The sequence below is a fragment of the Poecile atricapillus genome, chromosome 3 (assembly GCF_030490865.1).
Source record: "Poecile atricapillus isolate bPoeAtr1 chromosome 3, bPoeAtr1.hap1, whole genome shotgun sequence".
Classification (NCBI taxonomy): domain Eukaryota; kingdom Metazoa; phylum Chordata; class Aves; order Passeriformes; family Paridae; genus Poecile; species Poecile atricapillus.
In genome coordinates this window covers 60,352,581-60,380,511 of record NC_081251.1, presented here as the reverse complement: position 1 = coordinate 60,380,511, position 27,931 = coordinate 60,352,581, and the positions used below count along the sequence as shown (strand labels likewise).

General features: G+C 36.3%; 3 protein-coding genes across 9 annotated transcripts in view; 1 reads left to right on the top strand and 2 right to left on the bottom strand.

The window, feature by feature from the left end:
• TFB1M (transcription factor B1, mitochondrial) lies at positions 1-26,750 on the top strand. Of its 5 annotated transcripts, none has more exons than XM_058835567.1 (8): positions 1-44; positions 711-868; positions 2,385-2,536; positions 6,082-6,190; positions 7,755-7,906; positions 12,072-12,191; positions 23,044-23,171; positions 25,826-26,750. In XM_058835567.1, exons 2-8 carry the CDS (start codon positions 736-738, stop codon positions 26,082-26,084), a joined length of 1,053 nt encoding a protein of 350 aa, XP_058691550.1. In that variant the 5' UTR covers positions 1-44; positions 711-735; the 3' UTR covers positions 26,085-26,750. The 5 variants fall into 5 exon arrangements, with proteins under 5 accessions (XP_058691550.1, XP_058691553.1, XP_058691551.1 ...); XM_058835570.1 differs by lacking the exon at positions 1-44 and adding an exon at positions 97-116; XM_058835568.1 differs by lacking the exon at positions 1-44 and adding an exon at positions 108-232.
• On the bottom strand, positions 16,236-16,905 carry CLDN20 (claudin 20). The gene has a single exon (XM_058835572.1). It carries the CDS (start codon positions 16,893-16,895, stop codon positions 16,236-16,238), a length of 660 nt encoding a protein of 219 aa, XP_058691555.1. The 5' UTR covers positions 16,896-16,905.
• TIAM2 (TIAM Rac1 associated GEF 2) overlaps positions 26,581-27,931 on the bottom strand; it is a 97,450-nt gene continuing 96,099 nt past the window's right edge. For all 3 annotated transcript variants that reach the window (XM_058835566.1, XM_058835565.1, XM_058835564.1), the window contains one exon: positions 26,581-27,928. In XM_058835566.1, coding sequence (XP_058691549.1) covers positions 27,285-27,928 — 644 coding nt within the window. In that variant the 3' untranslated portion in view covers positions 26,581-27,284. The remainder of the gene's footprint in view (positions 27,929-27,931) is intronic.

Here is a 27,931-nt window from a genome sequence, read left to right as displayed (position 1 = left end):
CGGGGCGGGGCGGAGCGCGCTCACGGCCCCACGCGCACAGCCAGGTAAGGCGCCACTACAGCCGCATGCGCAGCGCTGCGCGCCTTTCTCTTCCGGGTTGGCTCCAGCTGCGCCCCGTAAGGCGCCGCGGCGCTGGCGGGGCACCGCTTCGAGCGTCCCTTTCCGCTGGGAAAGGCGGGGAGAGGGAAAGAGCGTGCGGCGGCGGGGCGCTCCCGGGGTCTGGCCCAGCCCGGTGCGTGCGGCGGCAGCATGTCCCGCCCCGCCCTTTCGCTGGGCCTCTCCCAGCCGCGCTGGCGGCGTGTGCGCCTGCGCAGTCGGGCGGTGCCGCCAGGGGCACGCGCGGGCGGCGGGTGGAGCTATCCCGGCCTTTCTTAGGGACGCGTTAATTAAACACGGTGTGGCCTTCCATGGTGCCCTGAAGTCATCCTGCTTACTGATTGTTCTCTAAAGTAATGAAAGATTGACACTGAATAATTGTGAGAGGGGTTTGTTTTACCTGAGTCTTTGGCAGATCTGCAAAATGGGACTTGCCCAAATCCCCCGAATTCGTGCCCAGCGTAAACATTGCATCCAGAAGTCAAAGCAGTGATGTTTGGAGTTTAATATTATGAGTTTTAAATCACGCATTGATTTTTTAACCTTAGTAGCGTTTTTAATATTAATTATGGTACGCTGTGTATAATAGAATAATCTTTTCGGTATCTCTCTAGGAGGAAGTAATGAGAGCTTTGTCTTATGGCTGCTCCGGGAAAGGTGGCAGCTTTCCGTCTGCCTCCCCTGCCAACTATTGGAGAGATTATTAAACTCTTCCGCCTTAAAGCACTGAAACAGCTTTCCCAGAACTTTCTACTGGATTTGCGATTGACAGGTTAAAACATTTTATTCTAATATTTTTAGCTACCATAGAACATGTATCCCAGTTTTTATTAGAATCCAGAGTATAGCTGAGGAGAAGATGTTTGCATAAAAGCGTTTGTCAGACTAAGGGTGGCTCAATGGTAAACCTTTTTAAGAAAGACCTAAAGGTATTTTTAGGTTAGGTTAATTGCTTTTACTTACTCCTTAAAATAGGTTTATTTATAAATTGAAATGCAATCTTTCAATAAAAACTATATTCCTACGTAAAATATGGGTTATTGCCTGAAATGCAAAAATTTAAACCAAAGTAGTACTTACGTCATTTGGGCACTATTTTGGTTTACAAGTTTGACTTAAAAATAAGCATTTATTTTCAGATTATTCTGTACTGTAGAAAGTATGTGCAGTTATCTGCACACTGTGCAGTTTAGAGTTTGCTATGTGCTGTAGATAGGAGAGTGTTTTGTCTCAGTTTATCAGAAATGTAGCTTTTTTTGAACCAGTTGCATTGTTTTGAACAATTCTTTTTTTTTTCCTGCTTTGTGTCAGCAGTGGGTGACAAAGCTGACACTGTCCATCAGGGGTGGGGGTCTTCATTGGCTTAGTGGTGGCTGGATTTTGCATTAACAAATGCAGTATAGCTTCATGTAGCTAATTATTTGATTATTTTTGAAGATTCAGGTTGACAAAAATTCAGAACATGAAACACAGTTCTACTTCCTGAACAACCAGACTTATACCCTGGAATAAAAATGTCTGCATGCCTTTAGTCAAACTTTAAAACTAGACAAGTCTTTGGCTATTTTTTATTGCATATATAAGAGGTCATGGAGCGAGCAACATAATTTCTGTCAGTATCTTCTCTCCATGCTTCCCAAGGATCCCTTTGTTTCAACAGATACATTTTCTAGTCCTTAATCTGTCTTCTTTAGTGTCTATACTTCCTAATGCTGTATCGTTTCACTTACATATGGGTATTTTTTCCTCACCTTTCAACTGCCCTGTTTTTTATAGCTACCAGTTGCCTGTGTTCCAGCTCCTCATTTAGTCCAGTTTCTCCCTCATAAAATTGCTCTGTACATAATATAATCTTCATAGAGTGTTACTGTATCTTCCTTATTTAAATTGCCTCAAAACAGAGGTGCTGTAGTGAAATACCTTTATAAGGACAAGTAGTGAGAGTTTAGGATGTCGAACACAAGGGCTTGCTTGCAGCACAGTAGTACTGCTGGTGTACAGATAAGTGCTATTCTCTTTTTATTTGATTTTATAATGAGCACAATAAATTCTAAAGACATAAAACTAAAAATAGCTTTTTAAAAATAGCTCAGTATATCTTGTAGTACAGAACAAATCTGAATTCTGTGCAGTCTGGTGGGCACGTAATGATTTAACTGGGATGTGTCACTGTTTATGTCTTTTCTGAGATAAGCATGCTTGTGCTTGTAACAGTAAACAATGAGGTTATCTTGGTGAGCTGGATCTCCTGGAAAATAAAGCCTTAGTGTGTTGTTTGTGTCTTGCAGACAAGATAGTGAAACAGGCTGGCGAGCTGAAAAATGCCCATGTTTGTGAAGTGGGCCCTGGGCCAGGGGGAATTACCAGATCCATTCTCAGTGCTGGTGTTAAGCAACTCCTTTTAATTGAAAAAGATGCTCGATTTATTCCAGGATTGCAGGTACCAACTGGAGAATAATTTGTGTACATGTAACCACAGCATTGAATAAGAACATTCTGAGAAATTATAGAGATTCCAGGTGTCCTGTTGGGATCTCAGCACTGAAAAATAGGTTTGGTTCTGTGGCAGAACCCAGAGCTATAATCTGCTTGAAGATACACAGTATTGCAATTCATTGTTCCTGCTTTCTCATAGGCCCTTTATGACCTTATCCTGCAACTGAATCATTGCCAAAGCTTGTTGATTTTGTTTTTTTTCAGGCTGAGACCTTTCAGGTGTATTTCATCATGGTGGTGAAATCATAATTTGAAGGCTGAATGTGATGACTTTATGTATAATCTTATATTTAATATTAATCCTAATAGTTAGTTACACTTCTTATAAAATTGGGAAGGCATATCTCCAGTTAATACAGTCAGTGTGGGTTAACATCCAGACAGAGAAGAATAAAGCAAGCATCTATTTTACATTTTCAAAAAAAAAACACTTTTAAGCTTTTCTTCCTTCCTTTCAAAGTTGGTATAAGTTCAGGAGTCATTGTGGCATTTTCAAATGCTGTCTGCTTGTGTTGCTGGGTATTTATGGAATTCAGCTGCATAAATCCAGCAAGAAAAACAGAGTCAAAAAATCTTAAAATTTGACTGTTTTTTATGTCTCCACAATCTGTGAGCAATTCAAAGGGTTTTCCTTAAATTGGACTGTCTTTTCCAGTAAATCAGCAATGAAAATAAATAGGTAATGCACTTGAGAACTTTATATCTCTTTATATGATGATAATAATGTAAGGTATGAATAAAACTGCTCAGATCCTAAAACTTGAATGTGCATGTAATTATGTCTTTGTGGGGTTAGTCATTAATAACGTATACTATGCCATCTTTGTCCTATGATATGTGAAACCTTAAATGTTTTTACTTGGGTGGTGCCAATCAGCATTTTTGGTTTTGATTTTGAGAACTGGTTTGGGACTGGATGGAATTTGAGGTTAAATGACACTTGTTTTAGTTAAGAGAGCTTGTTAAGTACTTGGATGTTTTTTCTGATCTTCCAAAATGCGTCCACTGCAACAGATTTATCTGAATAAAGGTATACTTCTCAGCATCTAAAATGAGCTTTTGGTATGTAATTATCCTTATTGTTCAAGTGGCATAATGTTAGTCATTATTTTTAATTGCCAGTCTCCTCACAGTAGAAGTGAATGCCTGAATGAGGTTATTAAACATAGAGGTGGTATAGCTTAGTAGCAGTGGATGTGAATGAGCAAGAAATGCGTTGCATCCATTAGTGTTCAATTTGGTATTGGTTTTTTTCTGTATAAATAAGAAGATACATAACAGTGAATCTTACTTTTCTGATTATGTAGGTTGTAATAATTTTTCTGGTTTCCCAAACAGACTATCAAAACTCATGCTCATAAAAGGCTGAAGATTTGAATAAGGGAAAATGTCAGATATTAAAATAACAATTGGGGTCTATTACTTAAAAATGTCTCTTAGATACTTTTAAAATTGCTGATGTAAAGCATATAGCATTTTTCATTAACTGTTTTTCAAGCTGTGGTCTCTCACAAAACTGAAGTGGGGATTTTCTTTACTGTGGAACTGAAATACTGTGAAGAACATATGTGTACTGAGTTAAAGTTTACGCAAGCTGAGAGTCTGTCAGTTCTGTCCCAGTCTTAAAGAATCCCTCTCTATACCATATGCCCTAATAGTTTTTAGGCTGGAAAGATTGATAAGGAGAGAAAGTGAGCAAGAGAATGTATTGAATATAAAATTACTCCAGGAACACCATTTCATGTTTTAAACAATATTCCTTATGCTTCCTTTGTGCCCTTTTGGTTGTGTGTGAAGAATGAGTGTCTGTATGATGGAACTTTTTTGGCTGGTGTCCTTGATGCACACCATCTCCTGGAGCTGTGTTAGCTGCACAAATTTTGCCTTCAAATGAAAAAAAAAAGCTTCACTGGGTTTCCAAGTCTTTATTTCAAATTAGAAATATAAGACAATTATTTTCTGGTCACAAATTAAATGCAATTCTCAGTTATATAAAGTGTGTTACTCAGCAACCCCTAAACTCATCTTGGTAACAAAACTGTTATTAGCAAATGACACTATTTTCTAACTTTATTAATCTTACATTATCTTTCATCCTGTTAGAGCATTTATAATAGCTTCTAAGAAAGATTTGACGAAAATGGGAGATTGGTGAATTTGTATGTCATATAATTGCTAGTGTAATGCTGAAAAGTCCATTAAGTGGTTTGGAGTTGAGGTTGGTTTTATTTTTTCTATTTGGAAATAATTGCACTTAAAACATGTAGGAATACTTAGTTTTTTGTTAAGCTTTTATTGCTCTACATAAAACCTAGCTTTTTTGATAATTAAAGACACCAAACTTCTACTCAAAAAAAATTGCATGGCAACATTTTGTCAACAGTAGGAGAAAGCAGTATTTTCCTTTGGCTCAGAGAATTGTGAAAGCTATTTGAGCCCCATAGCATATAAACATCATTCAGATTGAAAATGGGACTAACAATGGTGAGCAGTTTATTTTGGCATTTAGGCCGCTGGCACTTAACCATTTATGATGTGGGTTTCTGTGCAAAAGCAAATTGGTCTTTAAGCCATTTCTCATTATTCTCTTATAGGATCAATAAATATCCCCAAATGTCATCTTCAAAAAAGTGGCCACTGCTTTTGAATTGTTCTGTTTGTGCATAGTTTCATAGTGTAAGAGAATAAGATTAGTACAACACTAAAAAAGTTAACTAATTTTGATTATGGGAACTGACACCAGAGATGAAAGAACTGGTTGTAAAACTACAGCCAGCACTAAGTTTGCATATCAGCCTTTATTTAATACTAGGTAAGTTGTGCAAGTGGGCTGCAGAAGCTGACAATGGAGATGATTTTGTAATGTCTAGAAAGATAGAAACTGTTGAGATCTTCCCTCCTGATAGGTACTCATTCCCCCTTTTGAGTGGATTCCTTATTTTTTAATGGTACAAGTGCAGACTACTACAGGGAATATGAAAAGAATCTCTTCCACATTTTTCATGTAAAAGGAAAAATTAATGTTTCTACAGCCTTGTATCACATATGGGTGAAATTGGATAATAGGCCCTAAAGCTGTGGGTGAAAGAGAATGAACAACATGAGCCCTTGTTTTCATAGGTAATTGATCTAAAAACCTTTCAAAACCTCCTGTTTGCATTTCTACTTAAATCAGGTGAGGTCCTGCTAGTGCCCTGGGACCTAATTGTTGTTGTTGAAGAGACTCTTAGCAGTCTTTACAAGTTTGAATTCTTAACGGAGAATCTACATCTGAGAATAGTTGAGTGTTTGCAGAATCACACATTAATCTATTTTTAGAGTTTGCTTTTTGGAAGTAAATAATTACTAACAGTGTTCTCAGTTTTAACTCCTACTGTGCTTTGTTGTATATTGAAGATAAAAGCAATGGTTTGATTCCAGCAGTAGCTGAAACTGGAAATCAGTTTGGTTAACATTCACTGTGGATTCTGCTTGCTTGTTTACAAACAGATGCTGTCTGAAGCAGCTCCAGGAAAAGTACGCATCGTTCATGGAGATATCCTGACCTATAAGATGGAGAAGGCTTTTCCAAAGCACTTAAAAAAGCACTGGGAGGATGGTTAGTACTTGCATTTGGTTTATGTCATTTTTTAGGGCTTCTGAGCTAGTTTTAAGTAGTGATAAAATTGAAGCTCACACAGTGCAGGTGTTACTCTCTTCTGGTACGTATTGAACATAAAGAGACAGCTGTTTGATTTTTGTCTCTAGAGAAAACAGACAACTCTCTTCCTTTTCTAATACAAAACAATGGAATTTGTGTGACATTGACCTTAGTTTAAAGTGAGGAGCTTAGCAGTTATTGACCTCAGAGTGTCTTGACTGTACAAGAATGACTTCTGGAAAGCATAAAAGGAGATCAAATAGTGTACTTCCTGCTTCTTCCTCTTTTTGAAGAAGTCAGAAATCGCCACTGCTGTTGTTTCACTGAAGAAATTTCTGGAACTTGCTTTGAAACTTTTGGAAAACATACCTTCAAAAATATGGGTTTCTCATTGCTTTGGTTTCAGCTGGATGTCTTTGGCAAAAGTAGAATTAATCAGGATTGTGTTTTTTTTTTTTTCTTTTTCTTTAACCTGAAGTTGCAATAGGACACTATTTCACTTCCCTTTCAAGACATGTAATATTACTGCATAAATCAGAGATATCCTCCCAGTCCCCTTTCCCAAATTTATTAATATAAGGCAAAGTCCCTCTTTGCAATGCCTGAAAAGCAGTAAAGTGCTTTCTGACTTAGGACATAAAAGACCATGGCAAATTAGGTTCATGTAGAAAAATTGTATGTTGTATTTGCTTCATTGCAAAATATAAGTGCTTCACAGAACAAACTATCATAAAATGTATGTGTGAGAGTGTAGTGCAGTTTTAAAAATTTACCTTTCCTGAAGATAGAGTCACTGTTAGGTTTTGAGCTGACCAATTAGAGGCAAGATATATTTCTTCTGTGTTATTGCCATATGAAAATCTGAAAAGTTGGTGGGTTTCAAAAACCACCATCTCTGATAAATGTATAATACCACAGATAGACTAGAAATATCACAGCCTAAAAATTACATAATAAGTAAAGTGTGAAAACCAGCTTGAATTGATATTGTCAGCTCTTATTTATCTTATCTCTGTGTTATTAAATATTTTCATATCTAGGAAACAGCACACTGGCTTTGGGGTTTTGCCCATTTCTGTTGTACTCTTGCTTAGACATAAGGGTCCCTGCTACTGAAATCCATGTGTTGTGTTGTACAGCACGCACAGGTACTGATTATGATCCATAACTGAAAACCAAGTATCACTTCTTATGGCTAGCTCTTGTACTTTAGCACTTTTTGATTTCAGAGGACTCTATACAGAAGGAGAAAATCATCTGAAATCTACTTATTTATTCAAATGTAAATGACAACCAAACCTAATCACTTTTTTCCAGGTAAACACTGAGAATATTAACATAGTTTTGTCAGTGTAAGATGAGCATAAATGGACAGGTATCATTATTGTGTGGCATGATAAAAAATCATTTCTGTATTTTAAGTCTAGGTTGATAGGCACAAATTTTTTTTGTGTTTTATTTCTTGGTAAAATCTTACTCAAAACTTTTTCACAGTTGTTTTCCTTCTGTCAAATGTCAACAGAACCACCAGATATACATATCATTGGGAATCTGCCCTTCAGTGTTTCAACTCCTCTAATCATCAGATGGCTTGAGAATGTTTCAAAAAGGGATGGACCTTTTATTTATGGCAGGACACAGATGACACTGACTTTTCAAAAGGAAGTTGGGGAGGTAAAATTTTGGTATTTTTCCAATATTGTACAGATGCTAAATTGAACAAACAAATTGTTTATGTGCAATCTTTTGTTTAAAACTACAAACTCAGTCTTGACTTTGAAAAGAGAGGAAAAGGTTAGTTCAGTTTTTAGTTTATGCGACTGTAAATTATGAATTTTGATAAGTTAATTATTTACTCTGATCCTTTCACAAGTATGGAATTTTTTTTTTAATGTCTTATGCAACGTTACATTTCATTGAGGTACTCTGTTCTTTTCTGAAGTCTGATTTATTTAACATGAATAGATTGTACAGCATTTTTCTGTTTTTAAATGTGTTTATTCTCTCACAGTCATTTGTGCAATGTGTCATCAATCTGTTTTTCCTTACCTTTCATTCATCTCAACAAATACGTTTATATTTATTTTATTTGTCCTCTTTGTTAAAAGTAATTTTTAAGAAACACATTCCTTAAAATAAGGAAAAATGGAAGGTTAGCATTATTTCCAGTTGTGATTCAACACTTAAAATGCAGAAGGTATTTGTCAAGACCATGGAAATTGGTACTGGCTTTCTTGAATGAGGCTTGATATCAGAATTATTAATGTATTCTGCCATTCTTGTGTGTGTAAAAAGGCCTTAATTGACTTCTGTCACCACAAGTCCAAGAGCAAATTGATATTTTACTTCGTATTTAATAGTTAGTTTCTCATAGAAGGCCAGACTGATCTGCAATGTAGTAGTTTTAATGCCAGGTAAGTTGATATTAGGTTGCCTTACTCCACAGTGCTTTCAGACTTAACAGTTTATTTCTATTGACGTTGCATGAAATGTATAAAACATAGAGAATGGAAAGCTGTATTGCTTTGCAGTTATGGAAGCAGTCTGGCTTTTAACAAGCATCTCACTTGCATTTAGAAAGAAAAAAAGCATATCAGCCTGAAAACTGAATTTCCATCTTATTACTGCAGTGTTTGTAACTGTTGTATTTTGTCTGTGCAGCCTTAGTGTGTATGTTGTTTTAATTTTAATCCTTCAAAGTAAAAATTCAAATAGGAAAATTTTGCTGCTTTTTTCACTCTGTGAAAATTAGTAATAATTATATGTGCAAGTGGAATGTCTGCTGTCATTTTTTTGGGTCAGAGAAAAGCATACTGTGCTGTCATTGCCCTAGCCTTGCAATCAAGATTGAAGAAGTATTTCCAGTAGGTGACTCTAGAGAACACTAGGGACAAGCATTTGGTATGAAATAAACCAGATTTCTTAATTAAATTCTGGGCTCATTTGGTTTCAGGCATTACAGAATCCAGTTCTGTTTCCCAGAAGGACTTCATGTCATGTGAGATTAGGCCTTGTTACAAAATATGGCCAATGAACTGTGATGTAAAATGCAGAGTGATGTTAGTTTTGTGTCAGCAAAAATTCACCTAACACTGTGTGAGAGCAGTGTGTACTTTATATTGCTGTACCCAGCTGCACATGTCATTGGTGACACGCAGATTACAGTTCTGCACCCAGCATAGCTCAGTGAGGTGCAAAATACCATGCACACTCTTGCACTTAAAATACTGAGGAGTTAGAAACACTAGGAAATGAAACGTGTTGTTCAAGGTCATGCAGTGTTAATTTTTGTTGAGTTTACATTCTGAGATCTCTTGATTTCTTGTTCAACACAGTTTAAACACAGGTCTTCCTTCAAAGACAAAATTGTTCATGGTTTTTGGTTTACATTTCCATTATTGGTTTGATACCATGAAAATAAATTGTTTTTAAGTTACTATTTTATTTTATGATTAGAAAGAACAATAGGCTCTGTGTCTTTTCTCCTGACCATCTGGAGTTTCTTAAGGTAGCCACTATAAATTGCTGTGTAAAGGCATATTCAGTATCAGGCAAGAGAGAACAGTGTAATGCAGATAATAGTGACTTGCTACCGATACTTTTTGTATCTTTGGATTTATAGTCTTGATAGGGGAATTTCTTATACGCAAAAACTTGGTGTCCTCCCTGGATATTTCTAGGATAATAACCTAAGTAGCAAAGAAAGTCTGTGTATGTGTCATAAGCTCATCAGGAGCATAAGACAAATCATGGAGTGGAGTGATGTACTTTATAATTAATTAGGATAACTTGATGTTAACAGTAAGAAAGTGAAGCAATATGCTCTTTTATTTATGGTCAGACTTTGTTTTGCCACTGTAACAGGCAAAATACCTTTGTCTTTCCTACTGGTTGTGTTTTCTTGCTTTTCTGTTTTCTTGTAGCACAGCAATGATAGGAGAGTTATGTCACTACACACCTACTACTGCAGCCCACTCTGTTCTGATATAAATAAATTGATTAAAGCTGATGAGAACCAGCAGTTATTTTATATGCTGAATCCGAGGCCTGTTATGGAGGATTATCCACAGCAGTAAAAATAGCACTTTTGAGTGTCAAGCAGATAATTTTTTTTTTTTTCTCTGTAGTTTAAATTTGTTGTTCACTTAGTGTGTAAGAACTTTTGCTTTGTCCCAAATTCTTCAGTGCTTTATCTCAAATCTGTCAGCTAGGGCAGGTTCTTCCAGCCCACTTACTCTAAAATTGATCCTGTAAGGGGGCCTGTTGCTATAGAAAAAGGAGTAATGGTTTTAAACTAAAAGAGGGTAGATTGAGATATAAGGAAGAAATTTTTTTACAGTGAGGGTAGTGAAACACTACAGCAGGCAGCCAGGAGGTGGGGTAGATGCCCTATCTGTGGAGACCTTTAAGGTCAGGCAGGGCAGGTCTCTGAGCAAGCTGATCTAGCTGCACATGTCCCTGCCCATGGCTGGGGGTTTGACTGGCTGCTCTGTGTATGGGTGCCGTACGCTGGTGTGTTCCTGCTGCCGTCATTGACGTGGTTTAAGATGTTACAGCCCAGATCTAAAGTTATCCCTCCTGTAACGGAGAAGCAGGAACTTACTGTCTTGAGACTTGCTAGGTGGTTTCTGGGAGAAGTAATGATAGGTTTGTTTGAATTGGCACTGGAAGGATCAGTACAAGTGTTGCCATTAGGTCTGTTTCATTTCCACTGCAGAGGTTAAGGAAGTGTATGTCAGATTGCATTGTTAGACTTTGCAGTCTGGGTTTTTTTTAGAAAATAATAATTTCCTCTGACACAACAATGAAGGTAGCTTTAAATGCTGGCATAGGCAGAAAGAATCGCTAAGCATTCTTCCCAAAAAAGTATTTATTTGCTCCATACCAAACCGCCTTTCATAAGAGTTGTTTGAAAAAATGTGAAACTTCAGCAGGAGCTTTAGCTTTTAGTTTTCGGGGATACATTTTATAAGCATGGCAGCATTTCTTGAGTACACTTTTCATATGGAATTACATGTTGTACAGATATTACCAGATATGCACATTGGGGTTCAGTGTTTATTTTTTATTGAGGTGGTGGTAAATAAGACAGGAATCATCGTGATTCTGTTTTTATGTAAGTTAGTGAAATGAATTCTGTAATCTGAGACTTGTTTTACAAGATGCTTCATATGTTTAAAATTTGTTTGTGCAAGCAAAACACAATAAAAGGTGTTTCTTGCCAGGTCACAAAAGTGTAGGAGACCTCTGTCCAGTCTACTATTTTGTGAAAAAATTCATGGGAAAATCAGAGAATACTTAAATTAAGTATTAAATGCTCTCACTGTTAGGCATTCTAAATTTAGGTAAAGTAGACCCAGCTTCCTTGCAAATATTGTAAGTGTAGATCAGTTAATTATGAAGAACTTTTGGGTTCTAGCTGATCTTGAGTTTATGGAGCTTTGTTTCATCTTGAAGAAAAGTAGTAATATTCTATACAGAAACAGTGGAAGGAAAGGATTGTGAGAGTACTGCCAGCTTTTGAATTCTCCAGTCAGAATAGTTTTAGTTTTCTCTTGTATCCGTACAAAATTCTTTTGACATTCATTTAAACCTGCAGAATTTCTAGGAGTTCCTTTTCGTGTGCATTTGATTGCAGGACTGAGGTTGTAAATCAGTGTGGTATCTTACTGAAATGCTGCCATATTGAAGAAGAAAATCTGAGATTAAATGAGTGTACAGTTTGACTGTTAACTGGTGGTTTGTCTTAAATTTGATTATACTGAAAAGCAAACTTTTATGTAACTGATCACTTGGTCAATTCAGTATCACTGATGTACATGTTTTGATTTTCCCATAGAGACTTACAGCTAATCCAGGAAGTAACCAACGCAGCAGACTGTCCATTATGGCTCAGTATCTCTGCACTGTGGAAAACTGTTTCGTAATTCCAGGTCAAGCTTTTGTTCCAAAGCCAGAGGTAGGTTTTCCTGTATTTATTTGTGGTTTTTGTTAATATGTCAGTCAAGCAATGTATCTTATTTTCACTATGGAACATTGGTGGCTGCTTTATTTGAACATCTCCATATTACAAAGTGGAGTGATGTGAAATTCCAGTGAATGAAGCATACTTATGCTGAGAAAGTGCTTTTTCTTTTTTTTTGTTCCTCAGAACTTGGCTTTGACCTTCAAACCTATCTGCAAGGTCAGCATACTTCTTTAGGTATTCTGGAGAGGGAGATTATGATATAATGGCAGGATAGTCTGCTAGGATTGGAGTATTTTTGGAAAGCTTGCCGTTGGCATTTATAAACAGTTTGGGAATTGTGCCTTAAGAATTTGATGGGTCTTTTGAAAGACTGTGATAAGAAAAGCTTTTAATTTGTCACCTTTGTCAAACATCTCTAATTTTACCATGTCTATAATCTTTATGTTTCACCCCAGTCATCTTTAGCATATCTAACTCCCTCCTATTTGCAACAGCACTTTGTCACCTATATCCCACTGGTAGTTTAAAAAAGTAACAATCTCTTCTCCCTCTTATATGTTCTTGAGTGAACAATCTCTTTGTTGTCCTCTTATCTACTGCCACTGGTTTTTATTAGTACCCATTATGAGTACAGGAATCAAAAATAAAGAAACAAATCTGTATTTTGATCAAGAAGCTTGTTTTGTTTTGGATTCTTTTGTAAAATGTTGTGCCTGTCTTTAACTGATGTCTGTGTCCCTGAATGCATGTGGAAATTATAGGCTTATAGGAATATTTGGGTTGGAAGGAACATCATTTAGGACCATTCCCATGCAATGAGCAGGAACATCTTCAACTATATGAGGTTGCTCAGAGTTCTGTCCAATGTGATCTTGGATATTTCCAGGGATGGGGCATCCACCATCTCTCTGGGCAGCATGTCTGTGTTTTACCAGCCTCATTGTAAAAAGCTTCTTCCTTATATCTAATTTAAATCAACCCTCTGGGAATTTAAAACCATTACTACTTGTCCTGTCAAACTGCTGTTCCATTTCAGAAGTGAACTTGCAGCTTCTGAAAGTTCCTCTTAAATTGGTTGTTTCAGCTCTCCAATACATCTCCCTTCCCCTTTATCAGTCTCTCTCTGTCATTTTCACTTTTCTGGCATACCTCTTGAGAACCTTTGGAAAGTTATTTTCTCATTTATCACAATGAATTTTATAGCCTCTATCTGAGTATATTTTGATGGAAATTTAAAATTCTATTAGGATTTCTTGAGTAACTGTTCAAACATGTTAAATTACTAGTTGTGACAACAGTTTGTTGTGAAAGAAAATGACCATGCTTAAGAAATCTTATTTTTTACTTTGAGGCTTAGGTGGTTTTTTTCCCCTATTTCCTAGCTGAATGGAAAATAATTTCAGGATGCCCTCTCACTGTCAAGTATGTGAAATAGTTTTAAGTAAAGCTAAAATTCCAGTTTTATGGTGGGGATTTCTCAGTGGTGGGTACAATTTGAGTACTAATAGAACTAATGTAGTTAAAAGTCTTGCAGACTGTGTCCCAGAATTGGGAAGCTCTAACTGATATTTCCATTTTCCTGTACTGAAAAGGCCATAGTTGACCAAGAAAGGTAACACACAGAGTTGTGATAAATATCCTGGTATATGCATGTCCTAGAGGAGGTTTGTGCTCTGTGGAATAAAAAAAAGCAGTACAACTAAAGACAGGGATATTTTTATTTGATGTATTTTTTGAGTTAAAATAAGTATTGCTTATACTGCAAAAGCAGAAAGTACAATTCTTTCAGACAGGACTGGCACCTGTTTTCACTGTTATTTTGTTTCCTTCAAACTTCTGTTGTAGACTGATCTTCTGTTTTGTCCTTGTTCTTTTAGATGTTGACTGACATGGTTTTAGATGTTACCATTGCTCATAGAATCTGTTTTATTGGAAAGCTCTTGCAGCGTACTGTGAATGAAATAGCTCTGTCCTTGATTTTTGTTTCATAGCAATATGAAGTACACCTACTTTTTTATAAAGTTTAAGGAAGAAAGATTTGCAGCATATGTAACCAATGAACATTTTGTTATGCTCATGGTATGCTATTACCTTTTTCTTACACCCTCATGTAAAAATGCCTCTTGATTATAAATTTTGCAAACAGATTTAACTCACATACATGGTAATGATCACAGCTTAGTGTCATGTCAAACCCCTTTATAAAGGTGGAGATGCATGTCTGTGAGAAGGAATTGCTTACCTCATTTGCTTGGTGCATGAATATTAATTCACCATTTCTATGAGTGTGGAGACATAAAAGATTCTTGGTTAATGGAATGGTGCTGCACAACATTGTGTCTAGGAAAAAAAGAAATTGGCTTTTTGGTCATAGTGAAGTCTCTGCAATACGTAATAACTGCTGATAGTTGAATTAGGAATAGTACAAAACAAGCTGCTTGATTAAAACATAGGAAACTCAAAATAGCTATGTAACAGTAGAATAAAAACAAGATATAATCCTGTTCTGTGTCTGAAAAATGAAGATTCTCTATGAATAAAGTATGTTTACATGATAAGTCCACTTTCCCAAACACTGTAACAGATCTTTTTCCAAGATACTAAACATGTAATGTTTGTGCTCCTTCACAATCTTTTAGCAAATGTCAGACTATTACTATGGGAATGAAAGTTATGTATAAATACGCAGAGTAAATAGCAGTTGATTTTATTGAAAGACTTGTCCAGCATTATATTCTTAAATTTAAAGGCCTGTATCACACCCCTTTTCATTCTTGATATTGGTCCTCACTTACAGAAGTATTTAGGTAGAACGTACTTTGCCAATGAGCAATACATAACAAAATCTGTGTGGTGAAAGAAAAAGTTAAAGACTAAGGTTAAAGGTAATTATTCAAAATAAGGCAGTTAAAAATAAGGAAGCTGTCTCTTTATCACTGTTGTATTGTACGTGTTACAATAATAGAATACCTGGGACTGGGTCTGGAACAGATCCTAGAGGAATAATTAAAAGGACTTAAAGGGTTCTTTCAGAAAGTCAGAAATGTAGAAGACAGTAAGTGGTTACTGTGTTATTTGAGCTGTTCATAACTACCTTCAGCAAGTGTAAGCCAGAATGTTTACAGATGTTTCTTGACCATAGATAATTTGGTTCCTGTCCTGTTTGTTACAGTTTGCAGGTGTTTTCAGTTATTTCTCTTGTTGTTCTGCTCCTCATCTCTAACATTCACTGTGTAGTGATAGATTAGTAGCAGTTGGTGAATGTCCAGCACACTTTCCTTTTTAACAATAATAAATTAAATAAATGAAACCCACAGCAGGTGGCAGTTTGGGGGAGGAGAGCTGGGTTTGGCAAGAGCTGAATGGTACTGCTGATCCTTCATCCTGATACACAGAGTATACAGTACAGCTAAGGTTTGGAGCCTTGAGCTTTTGTTGTGGATTTGTCTTGGTTGGTTGATTTTCTTGTGTATATATTTTTTTATTTGTTTGTTGGTTTTTTTTTTTACAAAAATCTACTTACCAAGGTGATTTACAATTGAAAGATGGATGTGTCTGCTTTTTAGAAACCTTTCAACTGGGCTTCTTGAACAAATAGTTTCTGGGTTTTTTACCTTGCATCATAAATAAAATCAAGAGAAAAATGTGAAATACACTATAAAAAGCCATATGTTATTGAAAGTCTGATTCATTAAACAGAAAGCAGTTAGTTTTTAATCATCTTTGCTGTTACATGCTGTTATCGATGCATGAATTGTACAGTCAGTTATGTTTTTAAGATAGTTTGTTTTTCTTCAGTAAATGTTACTTGGAAAGTCAGAAAGGTTTGAAAAATCAACAAAACAGAATATTATAGCAGACAAGTATCTTTTCCTACTTTTTCCTTTTTGTGGATAAATGAATGAAATACCTTGCAACCCAGATACAGGAAAGGTTAAGTGCTATGTTACACATTCTTTGAAATAATCAAACTACATTTAACACAAAAAAAACCCTTGAATGAATAGAAATACTTAATTGGATAGAAGTAACTATTTATACATAGTCCTTCAGGCTGTAACCTGCATTGCTCTCCTGCTCTGCGGATGGGAAATGGTGCTGCTTTGGAGGGTAAATCCACGTTCCTTGCTGCCTTTTAAAACAGGAAGAGCAGAAGATCACACCTGCGATAAGCAGAAACCCTGCTGAGATGAATCCAGTATAAACTGCTCCTCCTGGTTCGTGTTTACTACTCTCTGGAACGGTCTGGTCCAGGAAATTTGAAATAATTTCTCTTGTGTACCAGCATGTTGGTACTAATCCAAAGATTCCTGCAAGAATGAAGCAGATTCCTCCAGCAAAACAAGCGTTATTTTTGCTGTCAGTGTCCCCTCCCAACTTTGTGCATTTCATTCCAACTGTAGTGATGCAGATCCCAAAGGCTGATAGGATACACGACAGTACCATGGTGGTCCGTGCAGCCTGGATGTAGACTGGGAGAGAGAGAATGGAGTATTTCAGGGTACAGCTGAACATCCCAGTGCTGTACCATGTGCAGTCCATCCAGAGTCCTTGCATCTGTGTTATAGCTGTTATGATATTTGAGCCAACATCTGCATTTACCTTCCAGTGTGGTAGCAGCGTGGCTGCGATATCTCCAAAAACACCAAACAAAGCCAGAATAAAAGCAAAGAACTGCAGGCTTGCTGATGCCATGATGGTTATCTTCTGTCACCTTTTGTCTTCCTTTTCTCTCGTGGAAATCAGTAACTGGGAGCTTCGTAGCCAAGCTGCAGCGGGCTGTGTAACAGAGAGGAAAGGGAGGGAGGAGAAGTGCGAGGGGGAAAGGAAAAGAAATCAGCAAACAAAAAAAGCTTGCATTTAAAATTAGAGCTATCTGAATGAATATCTGAATGTGACCCTGCAGCAGCTGAGCTGCTGTTCACAAGGTACTTGAACAGAGATGATGGCAAATGGACAGTGCTTTAGAATTGCTGGTAAAAAGCAGCTGCTGCCCTTTCATACATGATTGCAAGCCATCAAGCAAAACTTACTTTGCTGCAGTTGGTTTTGGTAATAGCATACAGATTGCAGGCTTACTGGACAAATGTACATTGTAAATGGAACACGAGAAACTTGCAGATTAGAAGTCATTGTGGTAGGAAAACACTCCGGTAGAAAATACATTGTACTCTTCATGCACCTTGTGTGAGTGTGTTGATAGCTGTAGTTAGCTTCTGTTTACTTTTTTATATCAATGGATACTGTTATACTATATCTTATTTAAAGTGTGATTAAGGGTAACCCCTTATTTATGTTTTTTAAATGTTACCTGTTAATCTTTTTAATAAGTGTTACAAAATATCTTGGCTTTGGAGGAGAATAAAATGGAATTAAGTTTTTGCAGTATTTTCACAATTAGTCATGTGACTTTTCTAAATTAATATTTTATTTCATTTTTATTTCGACTTAACAGATTTTTTTATTTTCAATGATTTCTGTTCTTTGACTTAGAGCAGCAGTATTTAGCAAGTCATAAGAGTGAACATAATCTTCTGTCTCTAAAATAATGTTTTTAATGCTGGTATGAAACAGCTCATTTGTGGAAGTGCCTTTTTTGAATCAGTCACATGTCTGAAATTCTTTGCAAATTTGCCATGAAGTGGCAGTTTAAAATAATTTATTAAAAAAGCTCCTCGCTATTCTTTATAAAAAGAGTTCAATTTCATTTGACAGATGAGAACATTTTAGGCAGTATAACTGTGCAGCTGGGAAAACAGAACTGTAGCTGTCACATCAGCTGGACTGTTGGAATTGCAGATGCAGAACAGCAGTTTGAAACCTCGGAGAGGAGGATTAGAAAGTGGTACCCTGCTTTGCCTTTTACGTGGGGGTATATAATTGACAGGTTTTGTCTTTTACAAGTGGTAGACAAAGGGCAGGCTTCTGTCTTAGAAGGCATGTTCCAGACTTTCTATCTAAATATGTACCATGGCATTAAAATTCATCTTCAGCATTGGAACTTTTTTTGAAAAGCCATAATAATAAGGGATAAAATTAAAATAAGGGGAATACAAAATATCTGTAGTATTGTACTCTTGTTTCAGTTCATTACACGTAAAACAAAGTTTTGATCAGTATGTATTCTATCAGTCTTGAGTGGCATTTCTGAACTAATCTATTTATCCTTTATCAGCATAATACTCTTATCCTCTATTATATAGTATAATTCTCTATGTTATCTCTCTATATATAATTTATATATTTATACTCTAATCTTTTTATATTGTATTTATTTCAGGTAATTGTTCAAGGATGTGCTAACTCTATCCAGCATATGTATATTAAACATGCTTAAAGTTAAGGTGAGAATATTAACAGCTCCTCATTGTTAAAACCTTGTTTCAAAGACCTGCCTATTTCCAAATCCCTTCAGTTTGTTCAGGCTGGGAAGCAATGTTCTGGCAAATACATATCATTTTCTGTACAGGCCCATGGGAAAGATGGCTTAACTTCCTTTTACAGAAGGAACTGACAAGTCTGGATAGCTCAAAACTCATTCAAAAACTCATTCGTATTCTCATTCATATTCTGAAAGAGCTAATTAGTACTCTGAATCAGCCTTTTTCTTTGCTTCCTTTTTAAAATAACAGTGTATAAAAACACGCTAGCATAAACACAAAGCACTGCAAATGGTAGCCATACATTGCATTTAATAGGGTGAACCAAGTTAAAGGCATGATAAATTCAAGTATAAGCACTACAATTGTAATTAAAAATACAGTTATGTTTCATTCCTGTTTGTGTAGGACTTACTGCTGGTTGTGAGGTCTGAGATGTTTTCTTCACTGTAGATGTCCTGGAAAATGCAGTTTCTCTTGAATGGGACTATCCCTTCTCATATAAAACTGCATTGGCATGTATTAACAAAATTTCTTGGAATGTTGTTTTTTTTCTGTTCTCCACAGCGAGTGCATTACTGCTGTTTGTTCCCTCTCTTAGTTCCATCTACCCGAGAATAAAGGAGTACTTTGTTTAATGAGTTTTGTTTGAAAAACACTCAGTAAGGGAAAGCAAAGAGATTATGGAATAAAACAGACGGCAGCCCTTAGTCCTAAATACATAATGATATCCAGGTTCTGTGATGGAAAGTGTGAGCAGTGATTAAATGAAGTAAAATCTTGAGAATCCAGAAACTGTAGACTTATGGACTGGGGGGAAATAATTTAAGTTGCAGTGGAGCCAGAGAATTTTGTTGTTTGTCAGTTGTTGGGTTGGTTTTTTTTTATCACAGATAATCTTATTAAGAGTTTAAATTTCCTAGAAAAGAACTGTGTAATTTATTTTAATTTTCAATTGGAGCAGCAGGACACTTCTATTCTACTGCAGGCTTTGCCTATCTGTTCCTTAATAGCTTTAGCCTTCCATGGGTTATCCTATAACTTGTTAGCTTTGTATAAGGCTGTATAAAAGAATAAGGGAATAAAGCTAGTGGTAAGGCTTCCATGGTAAATGCAGCGCATCAGAGAAGTGGCCTTCACAAGTTGGTTTGAGAAATCAAGAAGTTGGGAGAAAGGTCTTGCTTGTTGCAGCAATGATTTACCCACAGGTTCTGTACCTGACTTTGAGTCTCTTGTGATTCTGTTTGTGAGCCTGGTGTGAATGGAATTACTGCGGAGCTGCTTCTTACACAGAAGTTATTTTTATTAGTGCAGAGGCATAGTTACTTTCTGCTGGAAGTGTGCCAAAAGTAAACTCTCATCTGGACAAGATTGCTATGAGTTTCACATATCTGGTGTTAGACCTAACGTTTGTTTGTAGTAGACAGATAAAATGCTACTGAATACTTGGATCGTGAAAGTGCTGGCTTAGAACTATCTCAGTAGGATCTCAAACAGTTTGTTTTAATGAAATTGTAATATGTTCTGCTTCAGTTTTAGTTCCCTATGAGTAAATTACATCTTGAGGAAAAGTCATGTGGGTTTGCTTTTAATATAGCCCTGTTGCAAGGTACATGTATTGCCCATTATGAGACCTTCGTTGTCAACAGTTAGTAAAAATTGTCTCATTTAAGCTTATTCTGATTTAGTGTGTTGATTTCATTAGCAAGGCAGCAGACTTGTGTGAATTAAATTGTACTCTGTTATGTGTACCTCCTACCCCACCAGAACATAAACCTTCATTGTACAGATGCACTAAAACAGTAAGGGGTGAATAATTGCTGTACTGTTGACAGTTTGGGATGTATCAGTTGAATGATTTTCATATTCATTATTTTGTAAGACTTCAGTGTTATTTTGTAAATATTTCTAACATAATTGGTGGGGGGAAAAGCATTAGTAGTAAAATTATCTTCAAATCAACTAGTGAATTTTAAGTGCTCTTGTGTACTCTATTGGCTTTCATAATTCTACTCTCTATTTGATGCATATTAAAAGGTATGGGGAAAATAGCATGTATTATTTTAAAGGAGTGGCCATTTACAAATGAAAAGCTTTCTCCTGTATCTGTTGCTATAGTAACCAAGCAGCTTTCCTGGGGTCTAAAGAAAACAGCATCTATAATGGAACTGAGGAGTGCTGTGTTTTGTTTCAGAAGCAGAAATTATTGCCCACTGGCCTTGAGATTGCAAATTGAGCTCTTTGGCTCTGAAGCACTACACTGTTTCTAGATTATGTGTTTTTTTCTTCTAGAAGTTTTTGTTAAAGATGTGTCTCTAACTCCGAAAAAGCCCTCATTTCTCACTTACGAGCATTTCTGCAAAATTGAGGTGACTAGGTGATGCCACATGGACTCTGGTTGTTTTCTTACCTCTTATTTTGTGGGGGTAATACCTTATTTCCTAGATATGCATGTGCCTTTAGAATTCCTGTTCAAGGAGCTGATTTGACATGTGAATTATGTATTTGCTCTGTTCAGAAAGATTAACTTTTCTTATACTCAATGTGAACACAAGTTTTTTCTATATCTCTGTAGTCTTCCTCATAGGAGCAACCCATAGCAAAGGCTGATGCTCTGAACACCTGAAGAATTAAAAATCAGCTTTGGGAGATAATTTATGTGTGTTTCACTGCAGATTCCATATGTCAAGTTTTTTTGTCACCTGGTTTTTAAATAAGTTATTGTGCTTCACATTTCAGTAATTTAAAGTATTTTTTCTGTTGTATTTTTAACTCTTGCTTTCAGAGAAGCTAGACAACTAAAGAAAAACACTCCAGTAATATATACATGGGATCAGCAGTTCTAACACTGGAAACTTGCTGTGGGTTTTTTCTTCATCAGCACCATTAATTGATATTTTCTTTCCTTTCTCCAGCCAGTATTTTTGCTCAGAACTTTGTAAGTTCTGTCTACATGAAAAACTTATGTTGTTTGGATTTTACAATTCCTTTGAAATTTGTGTCGTAGAAGCATTTGTACTGGATAGATGTACTTAACAGCTGAGCAGTTCCCACAGAAAGAACAAAATGGATGGATGGTGCCTTTGTGTCAGATTATGTCCACATCAGAGGTTGCTATAAGCAGTTTTGTTTGAAGCAGTAGGAGAAACTTTCTTTTTTGAAGTAGTCTCCTGCTCTGGGTTATCAGGAACAACTGGTACACTGAGACTGTGGTTCAAGCAGCAGCTGTTCTTTGGTCTGATTGTGTCTCTTTTTTCTGTCAGAGCTAGCACATGTGATGTTAAATTCATGTTCTGTGAGTGCCATTATTGACTGTCAGATCTTTTGTAAAAATTCAGTGGCTGCCTATCATTTTAGCAGACTCTTTCTAATAAGAGACTAAATATTTTTTAAAATCTGGCATTTTAGAAATTTGTACAGTACTGGTACACATTGTACAAATTTTCAATGTGCTCCTCCACAGAAATTTTTCCTTTTTACTGTTGTTAATATATAGTTTGGAAGATGAGCTGCTTTATTCATTATTGTGCAGAACTTTAGTTTTAGTCCAGCTCCTAATTTTTAATACAGAGGTCTGAATTCAGAAAGTTTCTATATAATACAGTGTCTCTATAATTGCATGACATACATATATGTATGTATATCACCAGACACACATATAAAGAAAACATAAAGTGTGTACATATTATTTCATTCTGTTTTCAGTCACAGGGCAAGTGACTGTTCTGTGAACCAGTCTGATTTGAGAACTATGAAGGAATATATACAAGCTTATCGTCATGGAATTATTCAAGCATAATTTTGGATGAACTATGATACAGTGTGTAAATACGGAGTTGTGTGGTCACATAATCTGAGTGCACTTATTTCTACCTACCTTTAATTATTTAAAAAATATATATATAATATTTATATAAATATATAAATATTCCTTTAAATAGACTAGAAATCTTAATATGTTGAAAAGCAATTCCTTGGCTTACATTTTAGAAAAGCCCTGGAGCAACAGAAAACATATAGGGAATGGGTTTGATTTCTAATTATAATAGCAATTTTCTCCAGCTGCCCTTCAGCCTGTATATCAAATATTACCTAATTTGTGTTTTATGTCAGAATTATCTTGTGGAAGGATCTGAAGACAGAAGTGCTAATTACTTTATGGATTACATGAAAGTTGCTCTAAATGGACAAAGTGCCACGGGGGTAAAAAATACCAAGTACTAATGGCATGTGAACTAATTGGAAATATGTAGATAATGAAGACTAAAATTCTGTAGGGTCTTGAAAGCTAAGACAAATCTTTATATTCCATACCATGACATTGGGAACTGCACAGCTGGCTTACCTGCTGCAAGAATGCCTTCTTATATTGTGCCCGATGGCTGATGTCTAGCCAGGTAACTTAGAAGTAATATGTCTCAGAGGAAGATGTCTACTCAAATTTATCTTTCTTTTCCCTATAGGTGGATGTGGCTGTGGTGCATTTCACTCCATTGGTGGAACCAAAGATACAGCAGCCATTTGAGCTGGTAGAAAAAGTGGTTCAAAGTGTTTTTCAGTTTAGAAGAAAATACTGCTTCCGTGGAATTGAGTAAGTATTTTTAATAAAAAATTCCCGGGTAAGGTTTTTGTAAATGCATTAGCTACTAAATCAGCTATGCATTTTGATTTTATTCTTCCAGTTTTAAATATGTCATCATAGTTCATCAGATCTTTCCATTTCAGAATGGTTTCTAGACACAAAAGTATGAAATTAATCTTATATAATTATGTAATAATTACTTGTGCATTTTTGTTAGGGCAATTGAAGTTGTTAAAAATCACTAGGATAAATTGGTCATCTTTTCAATAGTTTATCTGTCTCAGAAATTTACAAAACCCAACCCAACCAGAAAAACTACAGAATGATTGAGTTAAAAAACACAAAATCCAGAACCAGAGATGGTAGTGTGAGGAGAACATCACCTGTAGGAAGTTTTACTTATTTGGGGATAATGTCAAACAGTCACATTTTTCTTTCTGTGCTTGCCCGTTTACAGAGTTCTTAGTGGTTTTTTTAAAATCCCAGTGTCCTACTGAGGGAATTTATTAGGTTCTCTGATGTGAGGAAACCTGCAGTCTCTTTGCCAAGGCTCCTGTTTAAACTCCAACACCGCCACATGTCTGACTTACTATGGGCAGCCCTCAGCATTCAGCACTGTTGAAGGTTTGACAGAGATGCTGTTAGGACAAGAGGCGTCTCCTGCAGCCTGGGCTCCCTGAATGTTGCTGGGCATAGTTTTAGCCCTGATACTGTCTAGAATTAGGGTGGATACTGCCTTACTGTACTACAAGCCTTCTATGTCACTGTTTTAAAGGTGAACAAAGAATTTTGCATCTAGTTTTTGGTTATTGGGTTCTTTTTCCTTGAGGCTATGAATGCCATTGATGTGTGGGATGCAGCCATTGGGATCTAAAATGAGTATAGATTTCTCTGTGTTAAAGTTTGAGTATGCATTTGGAAGTATTTAGAAAATGTGGTGTCCAAACTCTCCAGACTGGTTTGCATCTGACTTACAGGGTGGTGATGGTTTTCTTTCTTTCTTTTTTTCTACTGTGAAGGAATGGTTTCTCTTGACAATGTAAGCAGAAGGCATGTGCAATCAGCCTATCTATGTTATGTACAATATTCTTACCAAAGTTTAAAAAAAAACCTCCTGACTTTTGTGTAATCTCAAATTGCTAATAACTACTTCACATTCTTTTGAGGCAAGGAGGAGGAATCTGAACTTTTGGACGTCACGTATTCCCCTAGAAGCTTATCATACCGTAGCCCTAGTTTGCAGCTAAGAAGCACAATCCTCTTATTCTTTAGCTGACCTGAAAAAAATAGCAAATTTTGGTGTATATAAAAGCTGTTATGTTCTTTATAAGGTTCTCCATCACACAGACTGTATAAAAACAAGGCAATAGAATCACTTTATATTTTTATATGAATTCTGGGATTTGAGATGTGAAATATAAGATTGTGCTATGAAGTTCATATTATAGTTTGAGGTGTGGTTCACAGACATTTATAAGATGGTTCATAGTCTGTAAAAAAAAAGACTAGGTTGACTTCACTCAGGTATGTTTTTTAACTACAGAATCAAAGGAAAGAGGGATATTGAAATAAAAATTGATCCATTTTAACCTTGCTGACCTAGATGCTGAACTAATGGGAGCATTTTGACAAAGGCCTGGAGTAACACATACTTCAAAACAGGTTTCCCAGAAGTTTCATTTTTCACTTATAATTTTAAACCTCTTCTTAACTTCGTGTTCTATGCACCCACCAGAAACCAGTTATCCTTACTTGTACAAAGCCTTTTGACTAGTTTGTCCAGCCAACCTGCCAAACACATCTGGTGTGTGGAGGGGGATGATACTGTATTTAGATGCACAATATTTTTAGGTATTATATATGTAACACAGATTGAATTTGAAAATTGAGGAATGCCCATGAATCAGGTGCAGATTTTTTGACTTTCTGGCCTATTCTAGGCTGAGAATACTGCTGATAAGAGATGGTCCTTTCAATAGTTTGCACTGTGTAGTATGTATTTTTGTATGACATTAAAAATCACTTCCCTAATACTCTTCAAATTTGGGGAACTTCTGAGAGAGAGATACTAACACATTTGGCCCCAGAGAAAATGTACTGACATGCCTATCTGTGAACAATGACAAAACTGGAAACAAAATCATTCTCCCACATTCTAAATATTAAAAAGTGATTGGCAATTAAATACTCCTTTCCTCTTTCTTGGCTTTTTTTCCTGACATTAGAAACAGGGTATTAATGACAAGCAAAAACTCTTTCCATTGGAATGAAACAGTCTGAAAGAAAGCCATATTTGTTTGAATCTGATCTGTTTTGCGCAGTTTAATCTGTTGTTGCTTTCTAAATACAAGGCTAATTCTAAGAAGGCTCTGTGCTTGTATCCATACACAAAGCTCTTTCTACTGTTAGCAAACATGAACATACATGCATGTGTTTAGTCTAGAATCTATGTAAGTGCCTTCCTATAGTGTTCTAATTTACATTTGCAGAAAAAAGGACCCTTATATGTTTCCATTGCACAGATAATGAGGTATGTTAAGAGGGCCAGAGCTAAAATAGTGACATAATAAATACAGGTTTACTATTAAGTAAATTCCGTATTACTCCTAAGGGAAATGTAATTGTCTGTCTGAATTGCTGAAATTTTTCTTCATATCTTTTAGGACCTTGTTTCCTGAAAACGAACGCTTAAAAAGAACAGAACAGCTGATGATGACAGCAGATGTTGATCCAACTCTGCGTCCTTTTCAGCTCTCTATGTCACAATTTAGAAACCTGTGCAATGAATATAGGAAAATGTGTGATGAAGACCCAAGCCTTTTTGCGTTCAACTACAGAGAAGAACTACGGCAAAAGAAGACAAGAAGATTACTTGGAAGTACTGGTCAATCTGAACAGACTGAAGAGGAAAATCAGCTGTAACAGCACAATTTATTTTTTTTTTATTAGTTATAACTCCTTGATCTACAGCTGTTGACTCAGTAAAAGGCAGCTTTGATGTTCCTACATCTGTGCAGCTAAGAAAGACCTACTTTTGAGAAAGTGGTAGAGAGGGAGGGCATCTCTCTGTATTCCATTCAGCTACAGACAAAAGGGAAAAGGAAATCCAGGTTCTTTTTACTTCTGGGCAATGGCTAGAACACATACCAAGAGACAAGGTACGTTGTGAGACAGGTAATTAAGTTGCAATACTTCTGATATAATTGAATGATAAATCTTATGAATAAAAGTGCTTTAATGAAATGGAAGAAAAATACTTTTCAGACATCAGCATATAAGATGATGTTTGGGTTTTTGTGCTTTTTTATCCTGGAACATCCTACTGTGCAGAGTAATTTAGAAAACAGAAGCCAAGACATTTATAAATACACTCAAGTGACTGGCTTATGGGAGGATAAAGTGCACCAATTGCCTCAAGGTCTGCTAATACTCTTCTCATTTATGCAGAAGCAAAGAATTTGGGATTTAAAGCTCCAACTACAGAAAAGCAGCACAATAAAAAGTAGAAAACATGGCTAAGTACAATACTTATTTGTCTTTTACTGTACAGGCTCATAGAGAAAATAAAAAATACAGTCAAATAAAAGATTACAGGCCAAGCTTTGTTTTTGTATTTACACATATGTATAAAGTATAAACAGCATTGAAACATACAAAAATGAAAGTTCTGCACTGTTGTGCACTAAAACACATTAAAATAACTTAATTGTGCTTTAAATAAAGCAAACATGAAAACCAAAGAAATAAAATGCCCAAGTTATTGAAAAATTCAGTTTGCAATGCTACTTCCCATTGTAGACCCCTCTGCCACTCACTAGCACCTTTTCCACATTACTTAAAATATTAATGAGGCCATCCCCAAGAACACTACATCATCTTAATAACTTCTTGAAAAGGATGAACTAAGTTACAAACCTGGGCCAACTTAATCTATTTTTGATCCACAATAAATTAAAATAACTTAAGAATCCTTTACAGCTGTTTTTGAGCAAAAATGTATTAGTGCACAAAATCAGAGAGTAGTTTTCCTGCAGCTTCCATGAATTTACTAGTTTTAAAGCAAAATGTTTGTTGAATTTTTTGTGGACTTCAAATGAATGTTTCAATATAGTGCTTAGAAAGCTAGGATTTTCCATGCCTCTCCACAGCTTCATAAAAACAGTCCTCATTAACTACAGATGTTAAACTCTGGACACTAAATTCTCTCTCTAAAATAGAGTTCAGATCCAGGTTTGCAGCATCAGAGTGACTGTCAAGGGATTGGTGACGTTCTTGCATTGCCATTAGAGTTCCTCTGTTACGCTTTGTGCTGTTTACTTTTCTCTTCACTGGGCAGAAATGGCCCCGCACAAGCTTTGGATGCTCTGCTATCTGAAAGCCATCTCCTTCCTCATTTTCAGCAGCCTGAGACTGTTCAGAGTCAGCACTGGGTTCCTCTGAAATCTTCAGCCGCTGGAACTGTATTTCAATGTCTTTTGTAGGGCTGCCTTTCTTTAGGCTCCGATAGTCCTCATCATCGTCATCATCACTGAGAATATCGGATTCTTTGACAAGAACATTAGAGAAGTCAGATGCAGGGCTCTCTGCATGTTTATCAGGAGATGAATTTTTGGGCTCCTGGATGCTCTCAGAAGTGTGGCAGCTGCTGCTCTGGGTGCTGCTGCTTAGGCTGCACTCATCAGAGTCCTGGAAGGTGCCTTTCCCCTGGTCACTGTTCCACTCGCTACTGGATGACTTCTTCAGTACCTTCAAGGATCTTGTGGAAGCTG

Excerpts from the sequence above, each read along its gene's own strand:
- TFB1M (XM_058835567.1), top strand. The coding sequence starts at position 736 with ATGGCTGCTCCGGGAAAGGTGGCAGCTTTCCGTCTGCCTCCCCTGCCA. Across the intron at positions 6,191-7,754 it reads AAAAAAGCACTGGGAGGATG|AACCACCAGATATACATATC; the intron begins GTTAGTACTTGC and ends AAATGTCAACAG. Across the intron at positions 12,192-23,043 it reads CTTTTGTTCCAAAGCCAGAG|GTGGATGTGGCTGTGGTGCA; the intron begins GTAGGTTTTCCT and ends TTTTCCCTATAG.
- CLDN20 (XM_058835572.1), bottom strand. The coding sequence starts at position 16,895 with ATGGCATCAGCAAGCCTGCAGTTCTTTGCTTTTATTCTGGCTTTGTTT.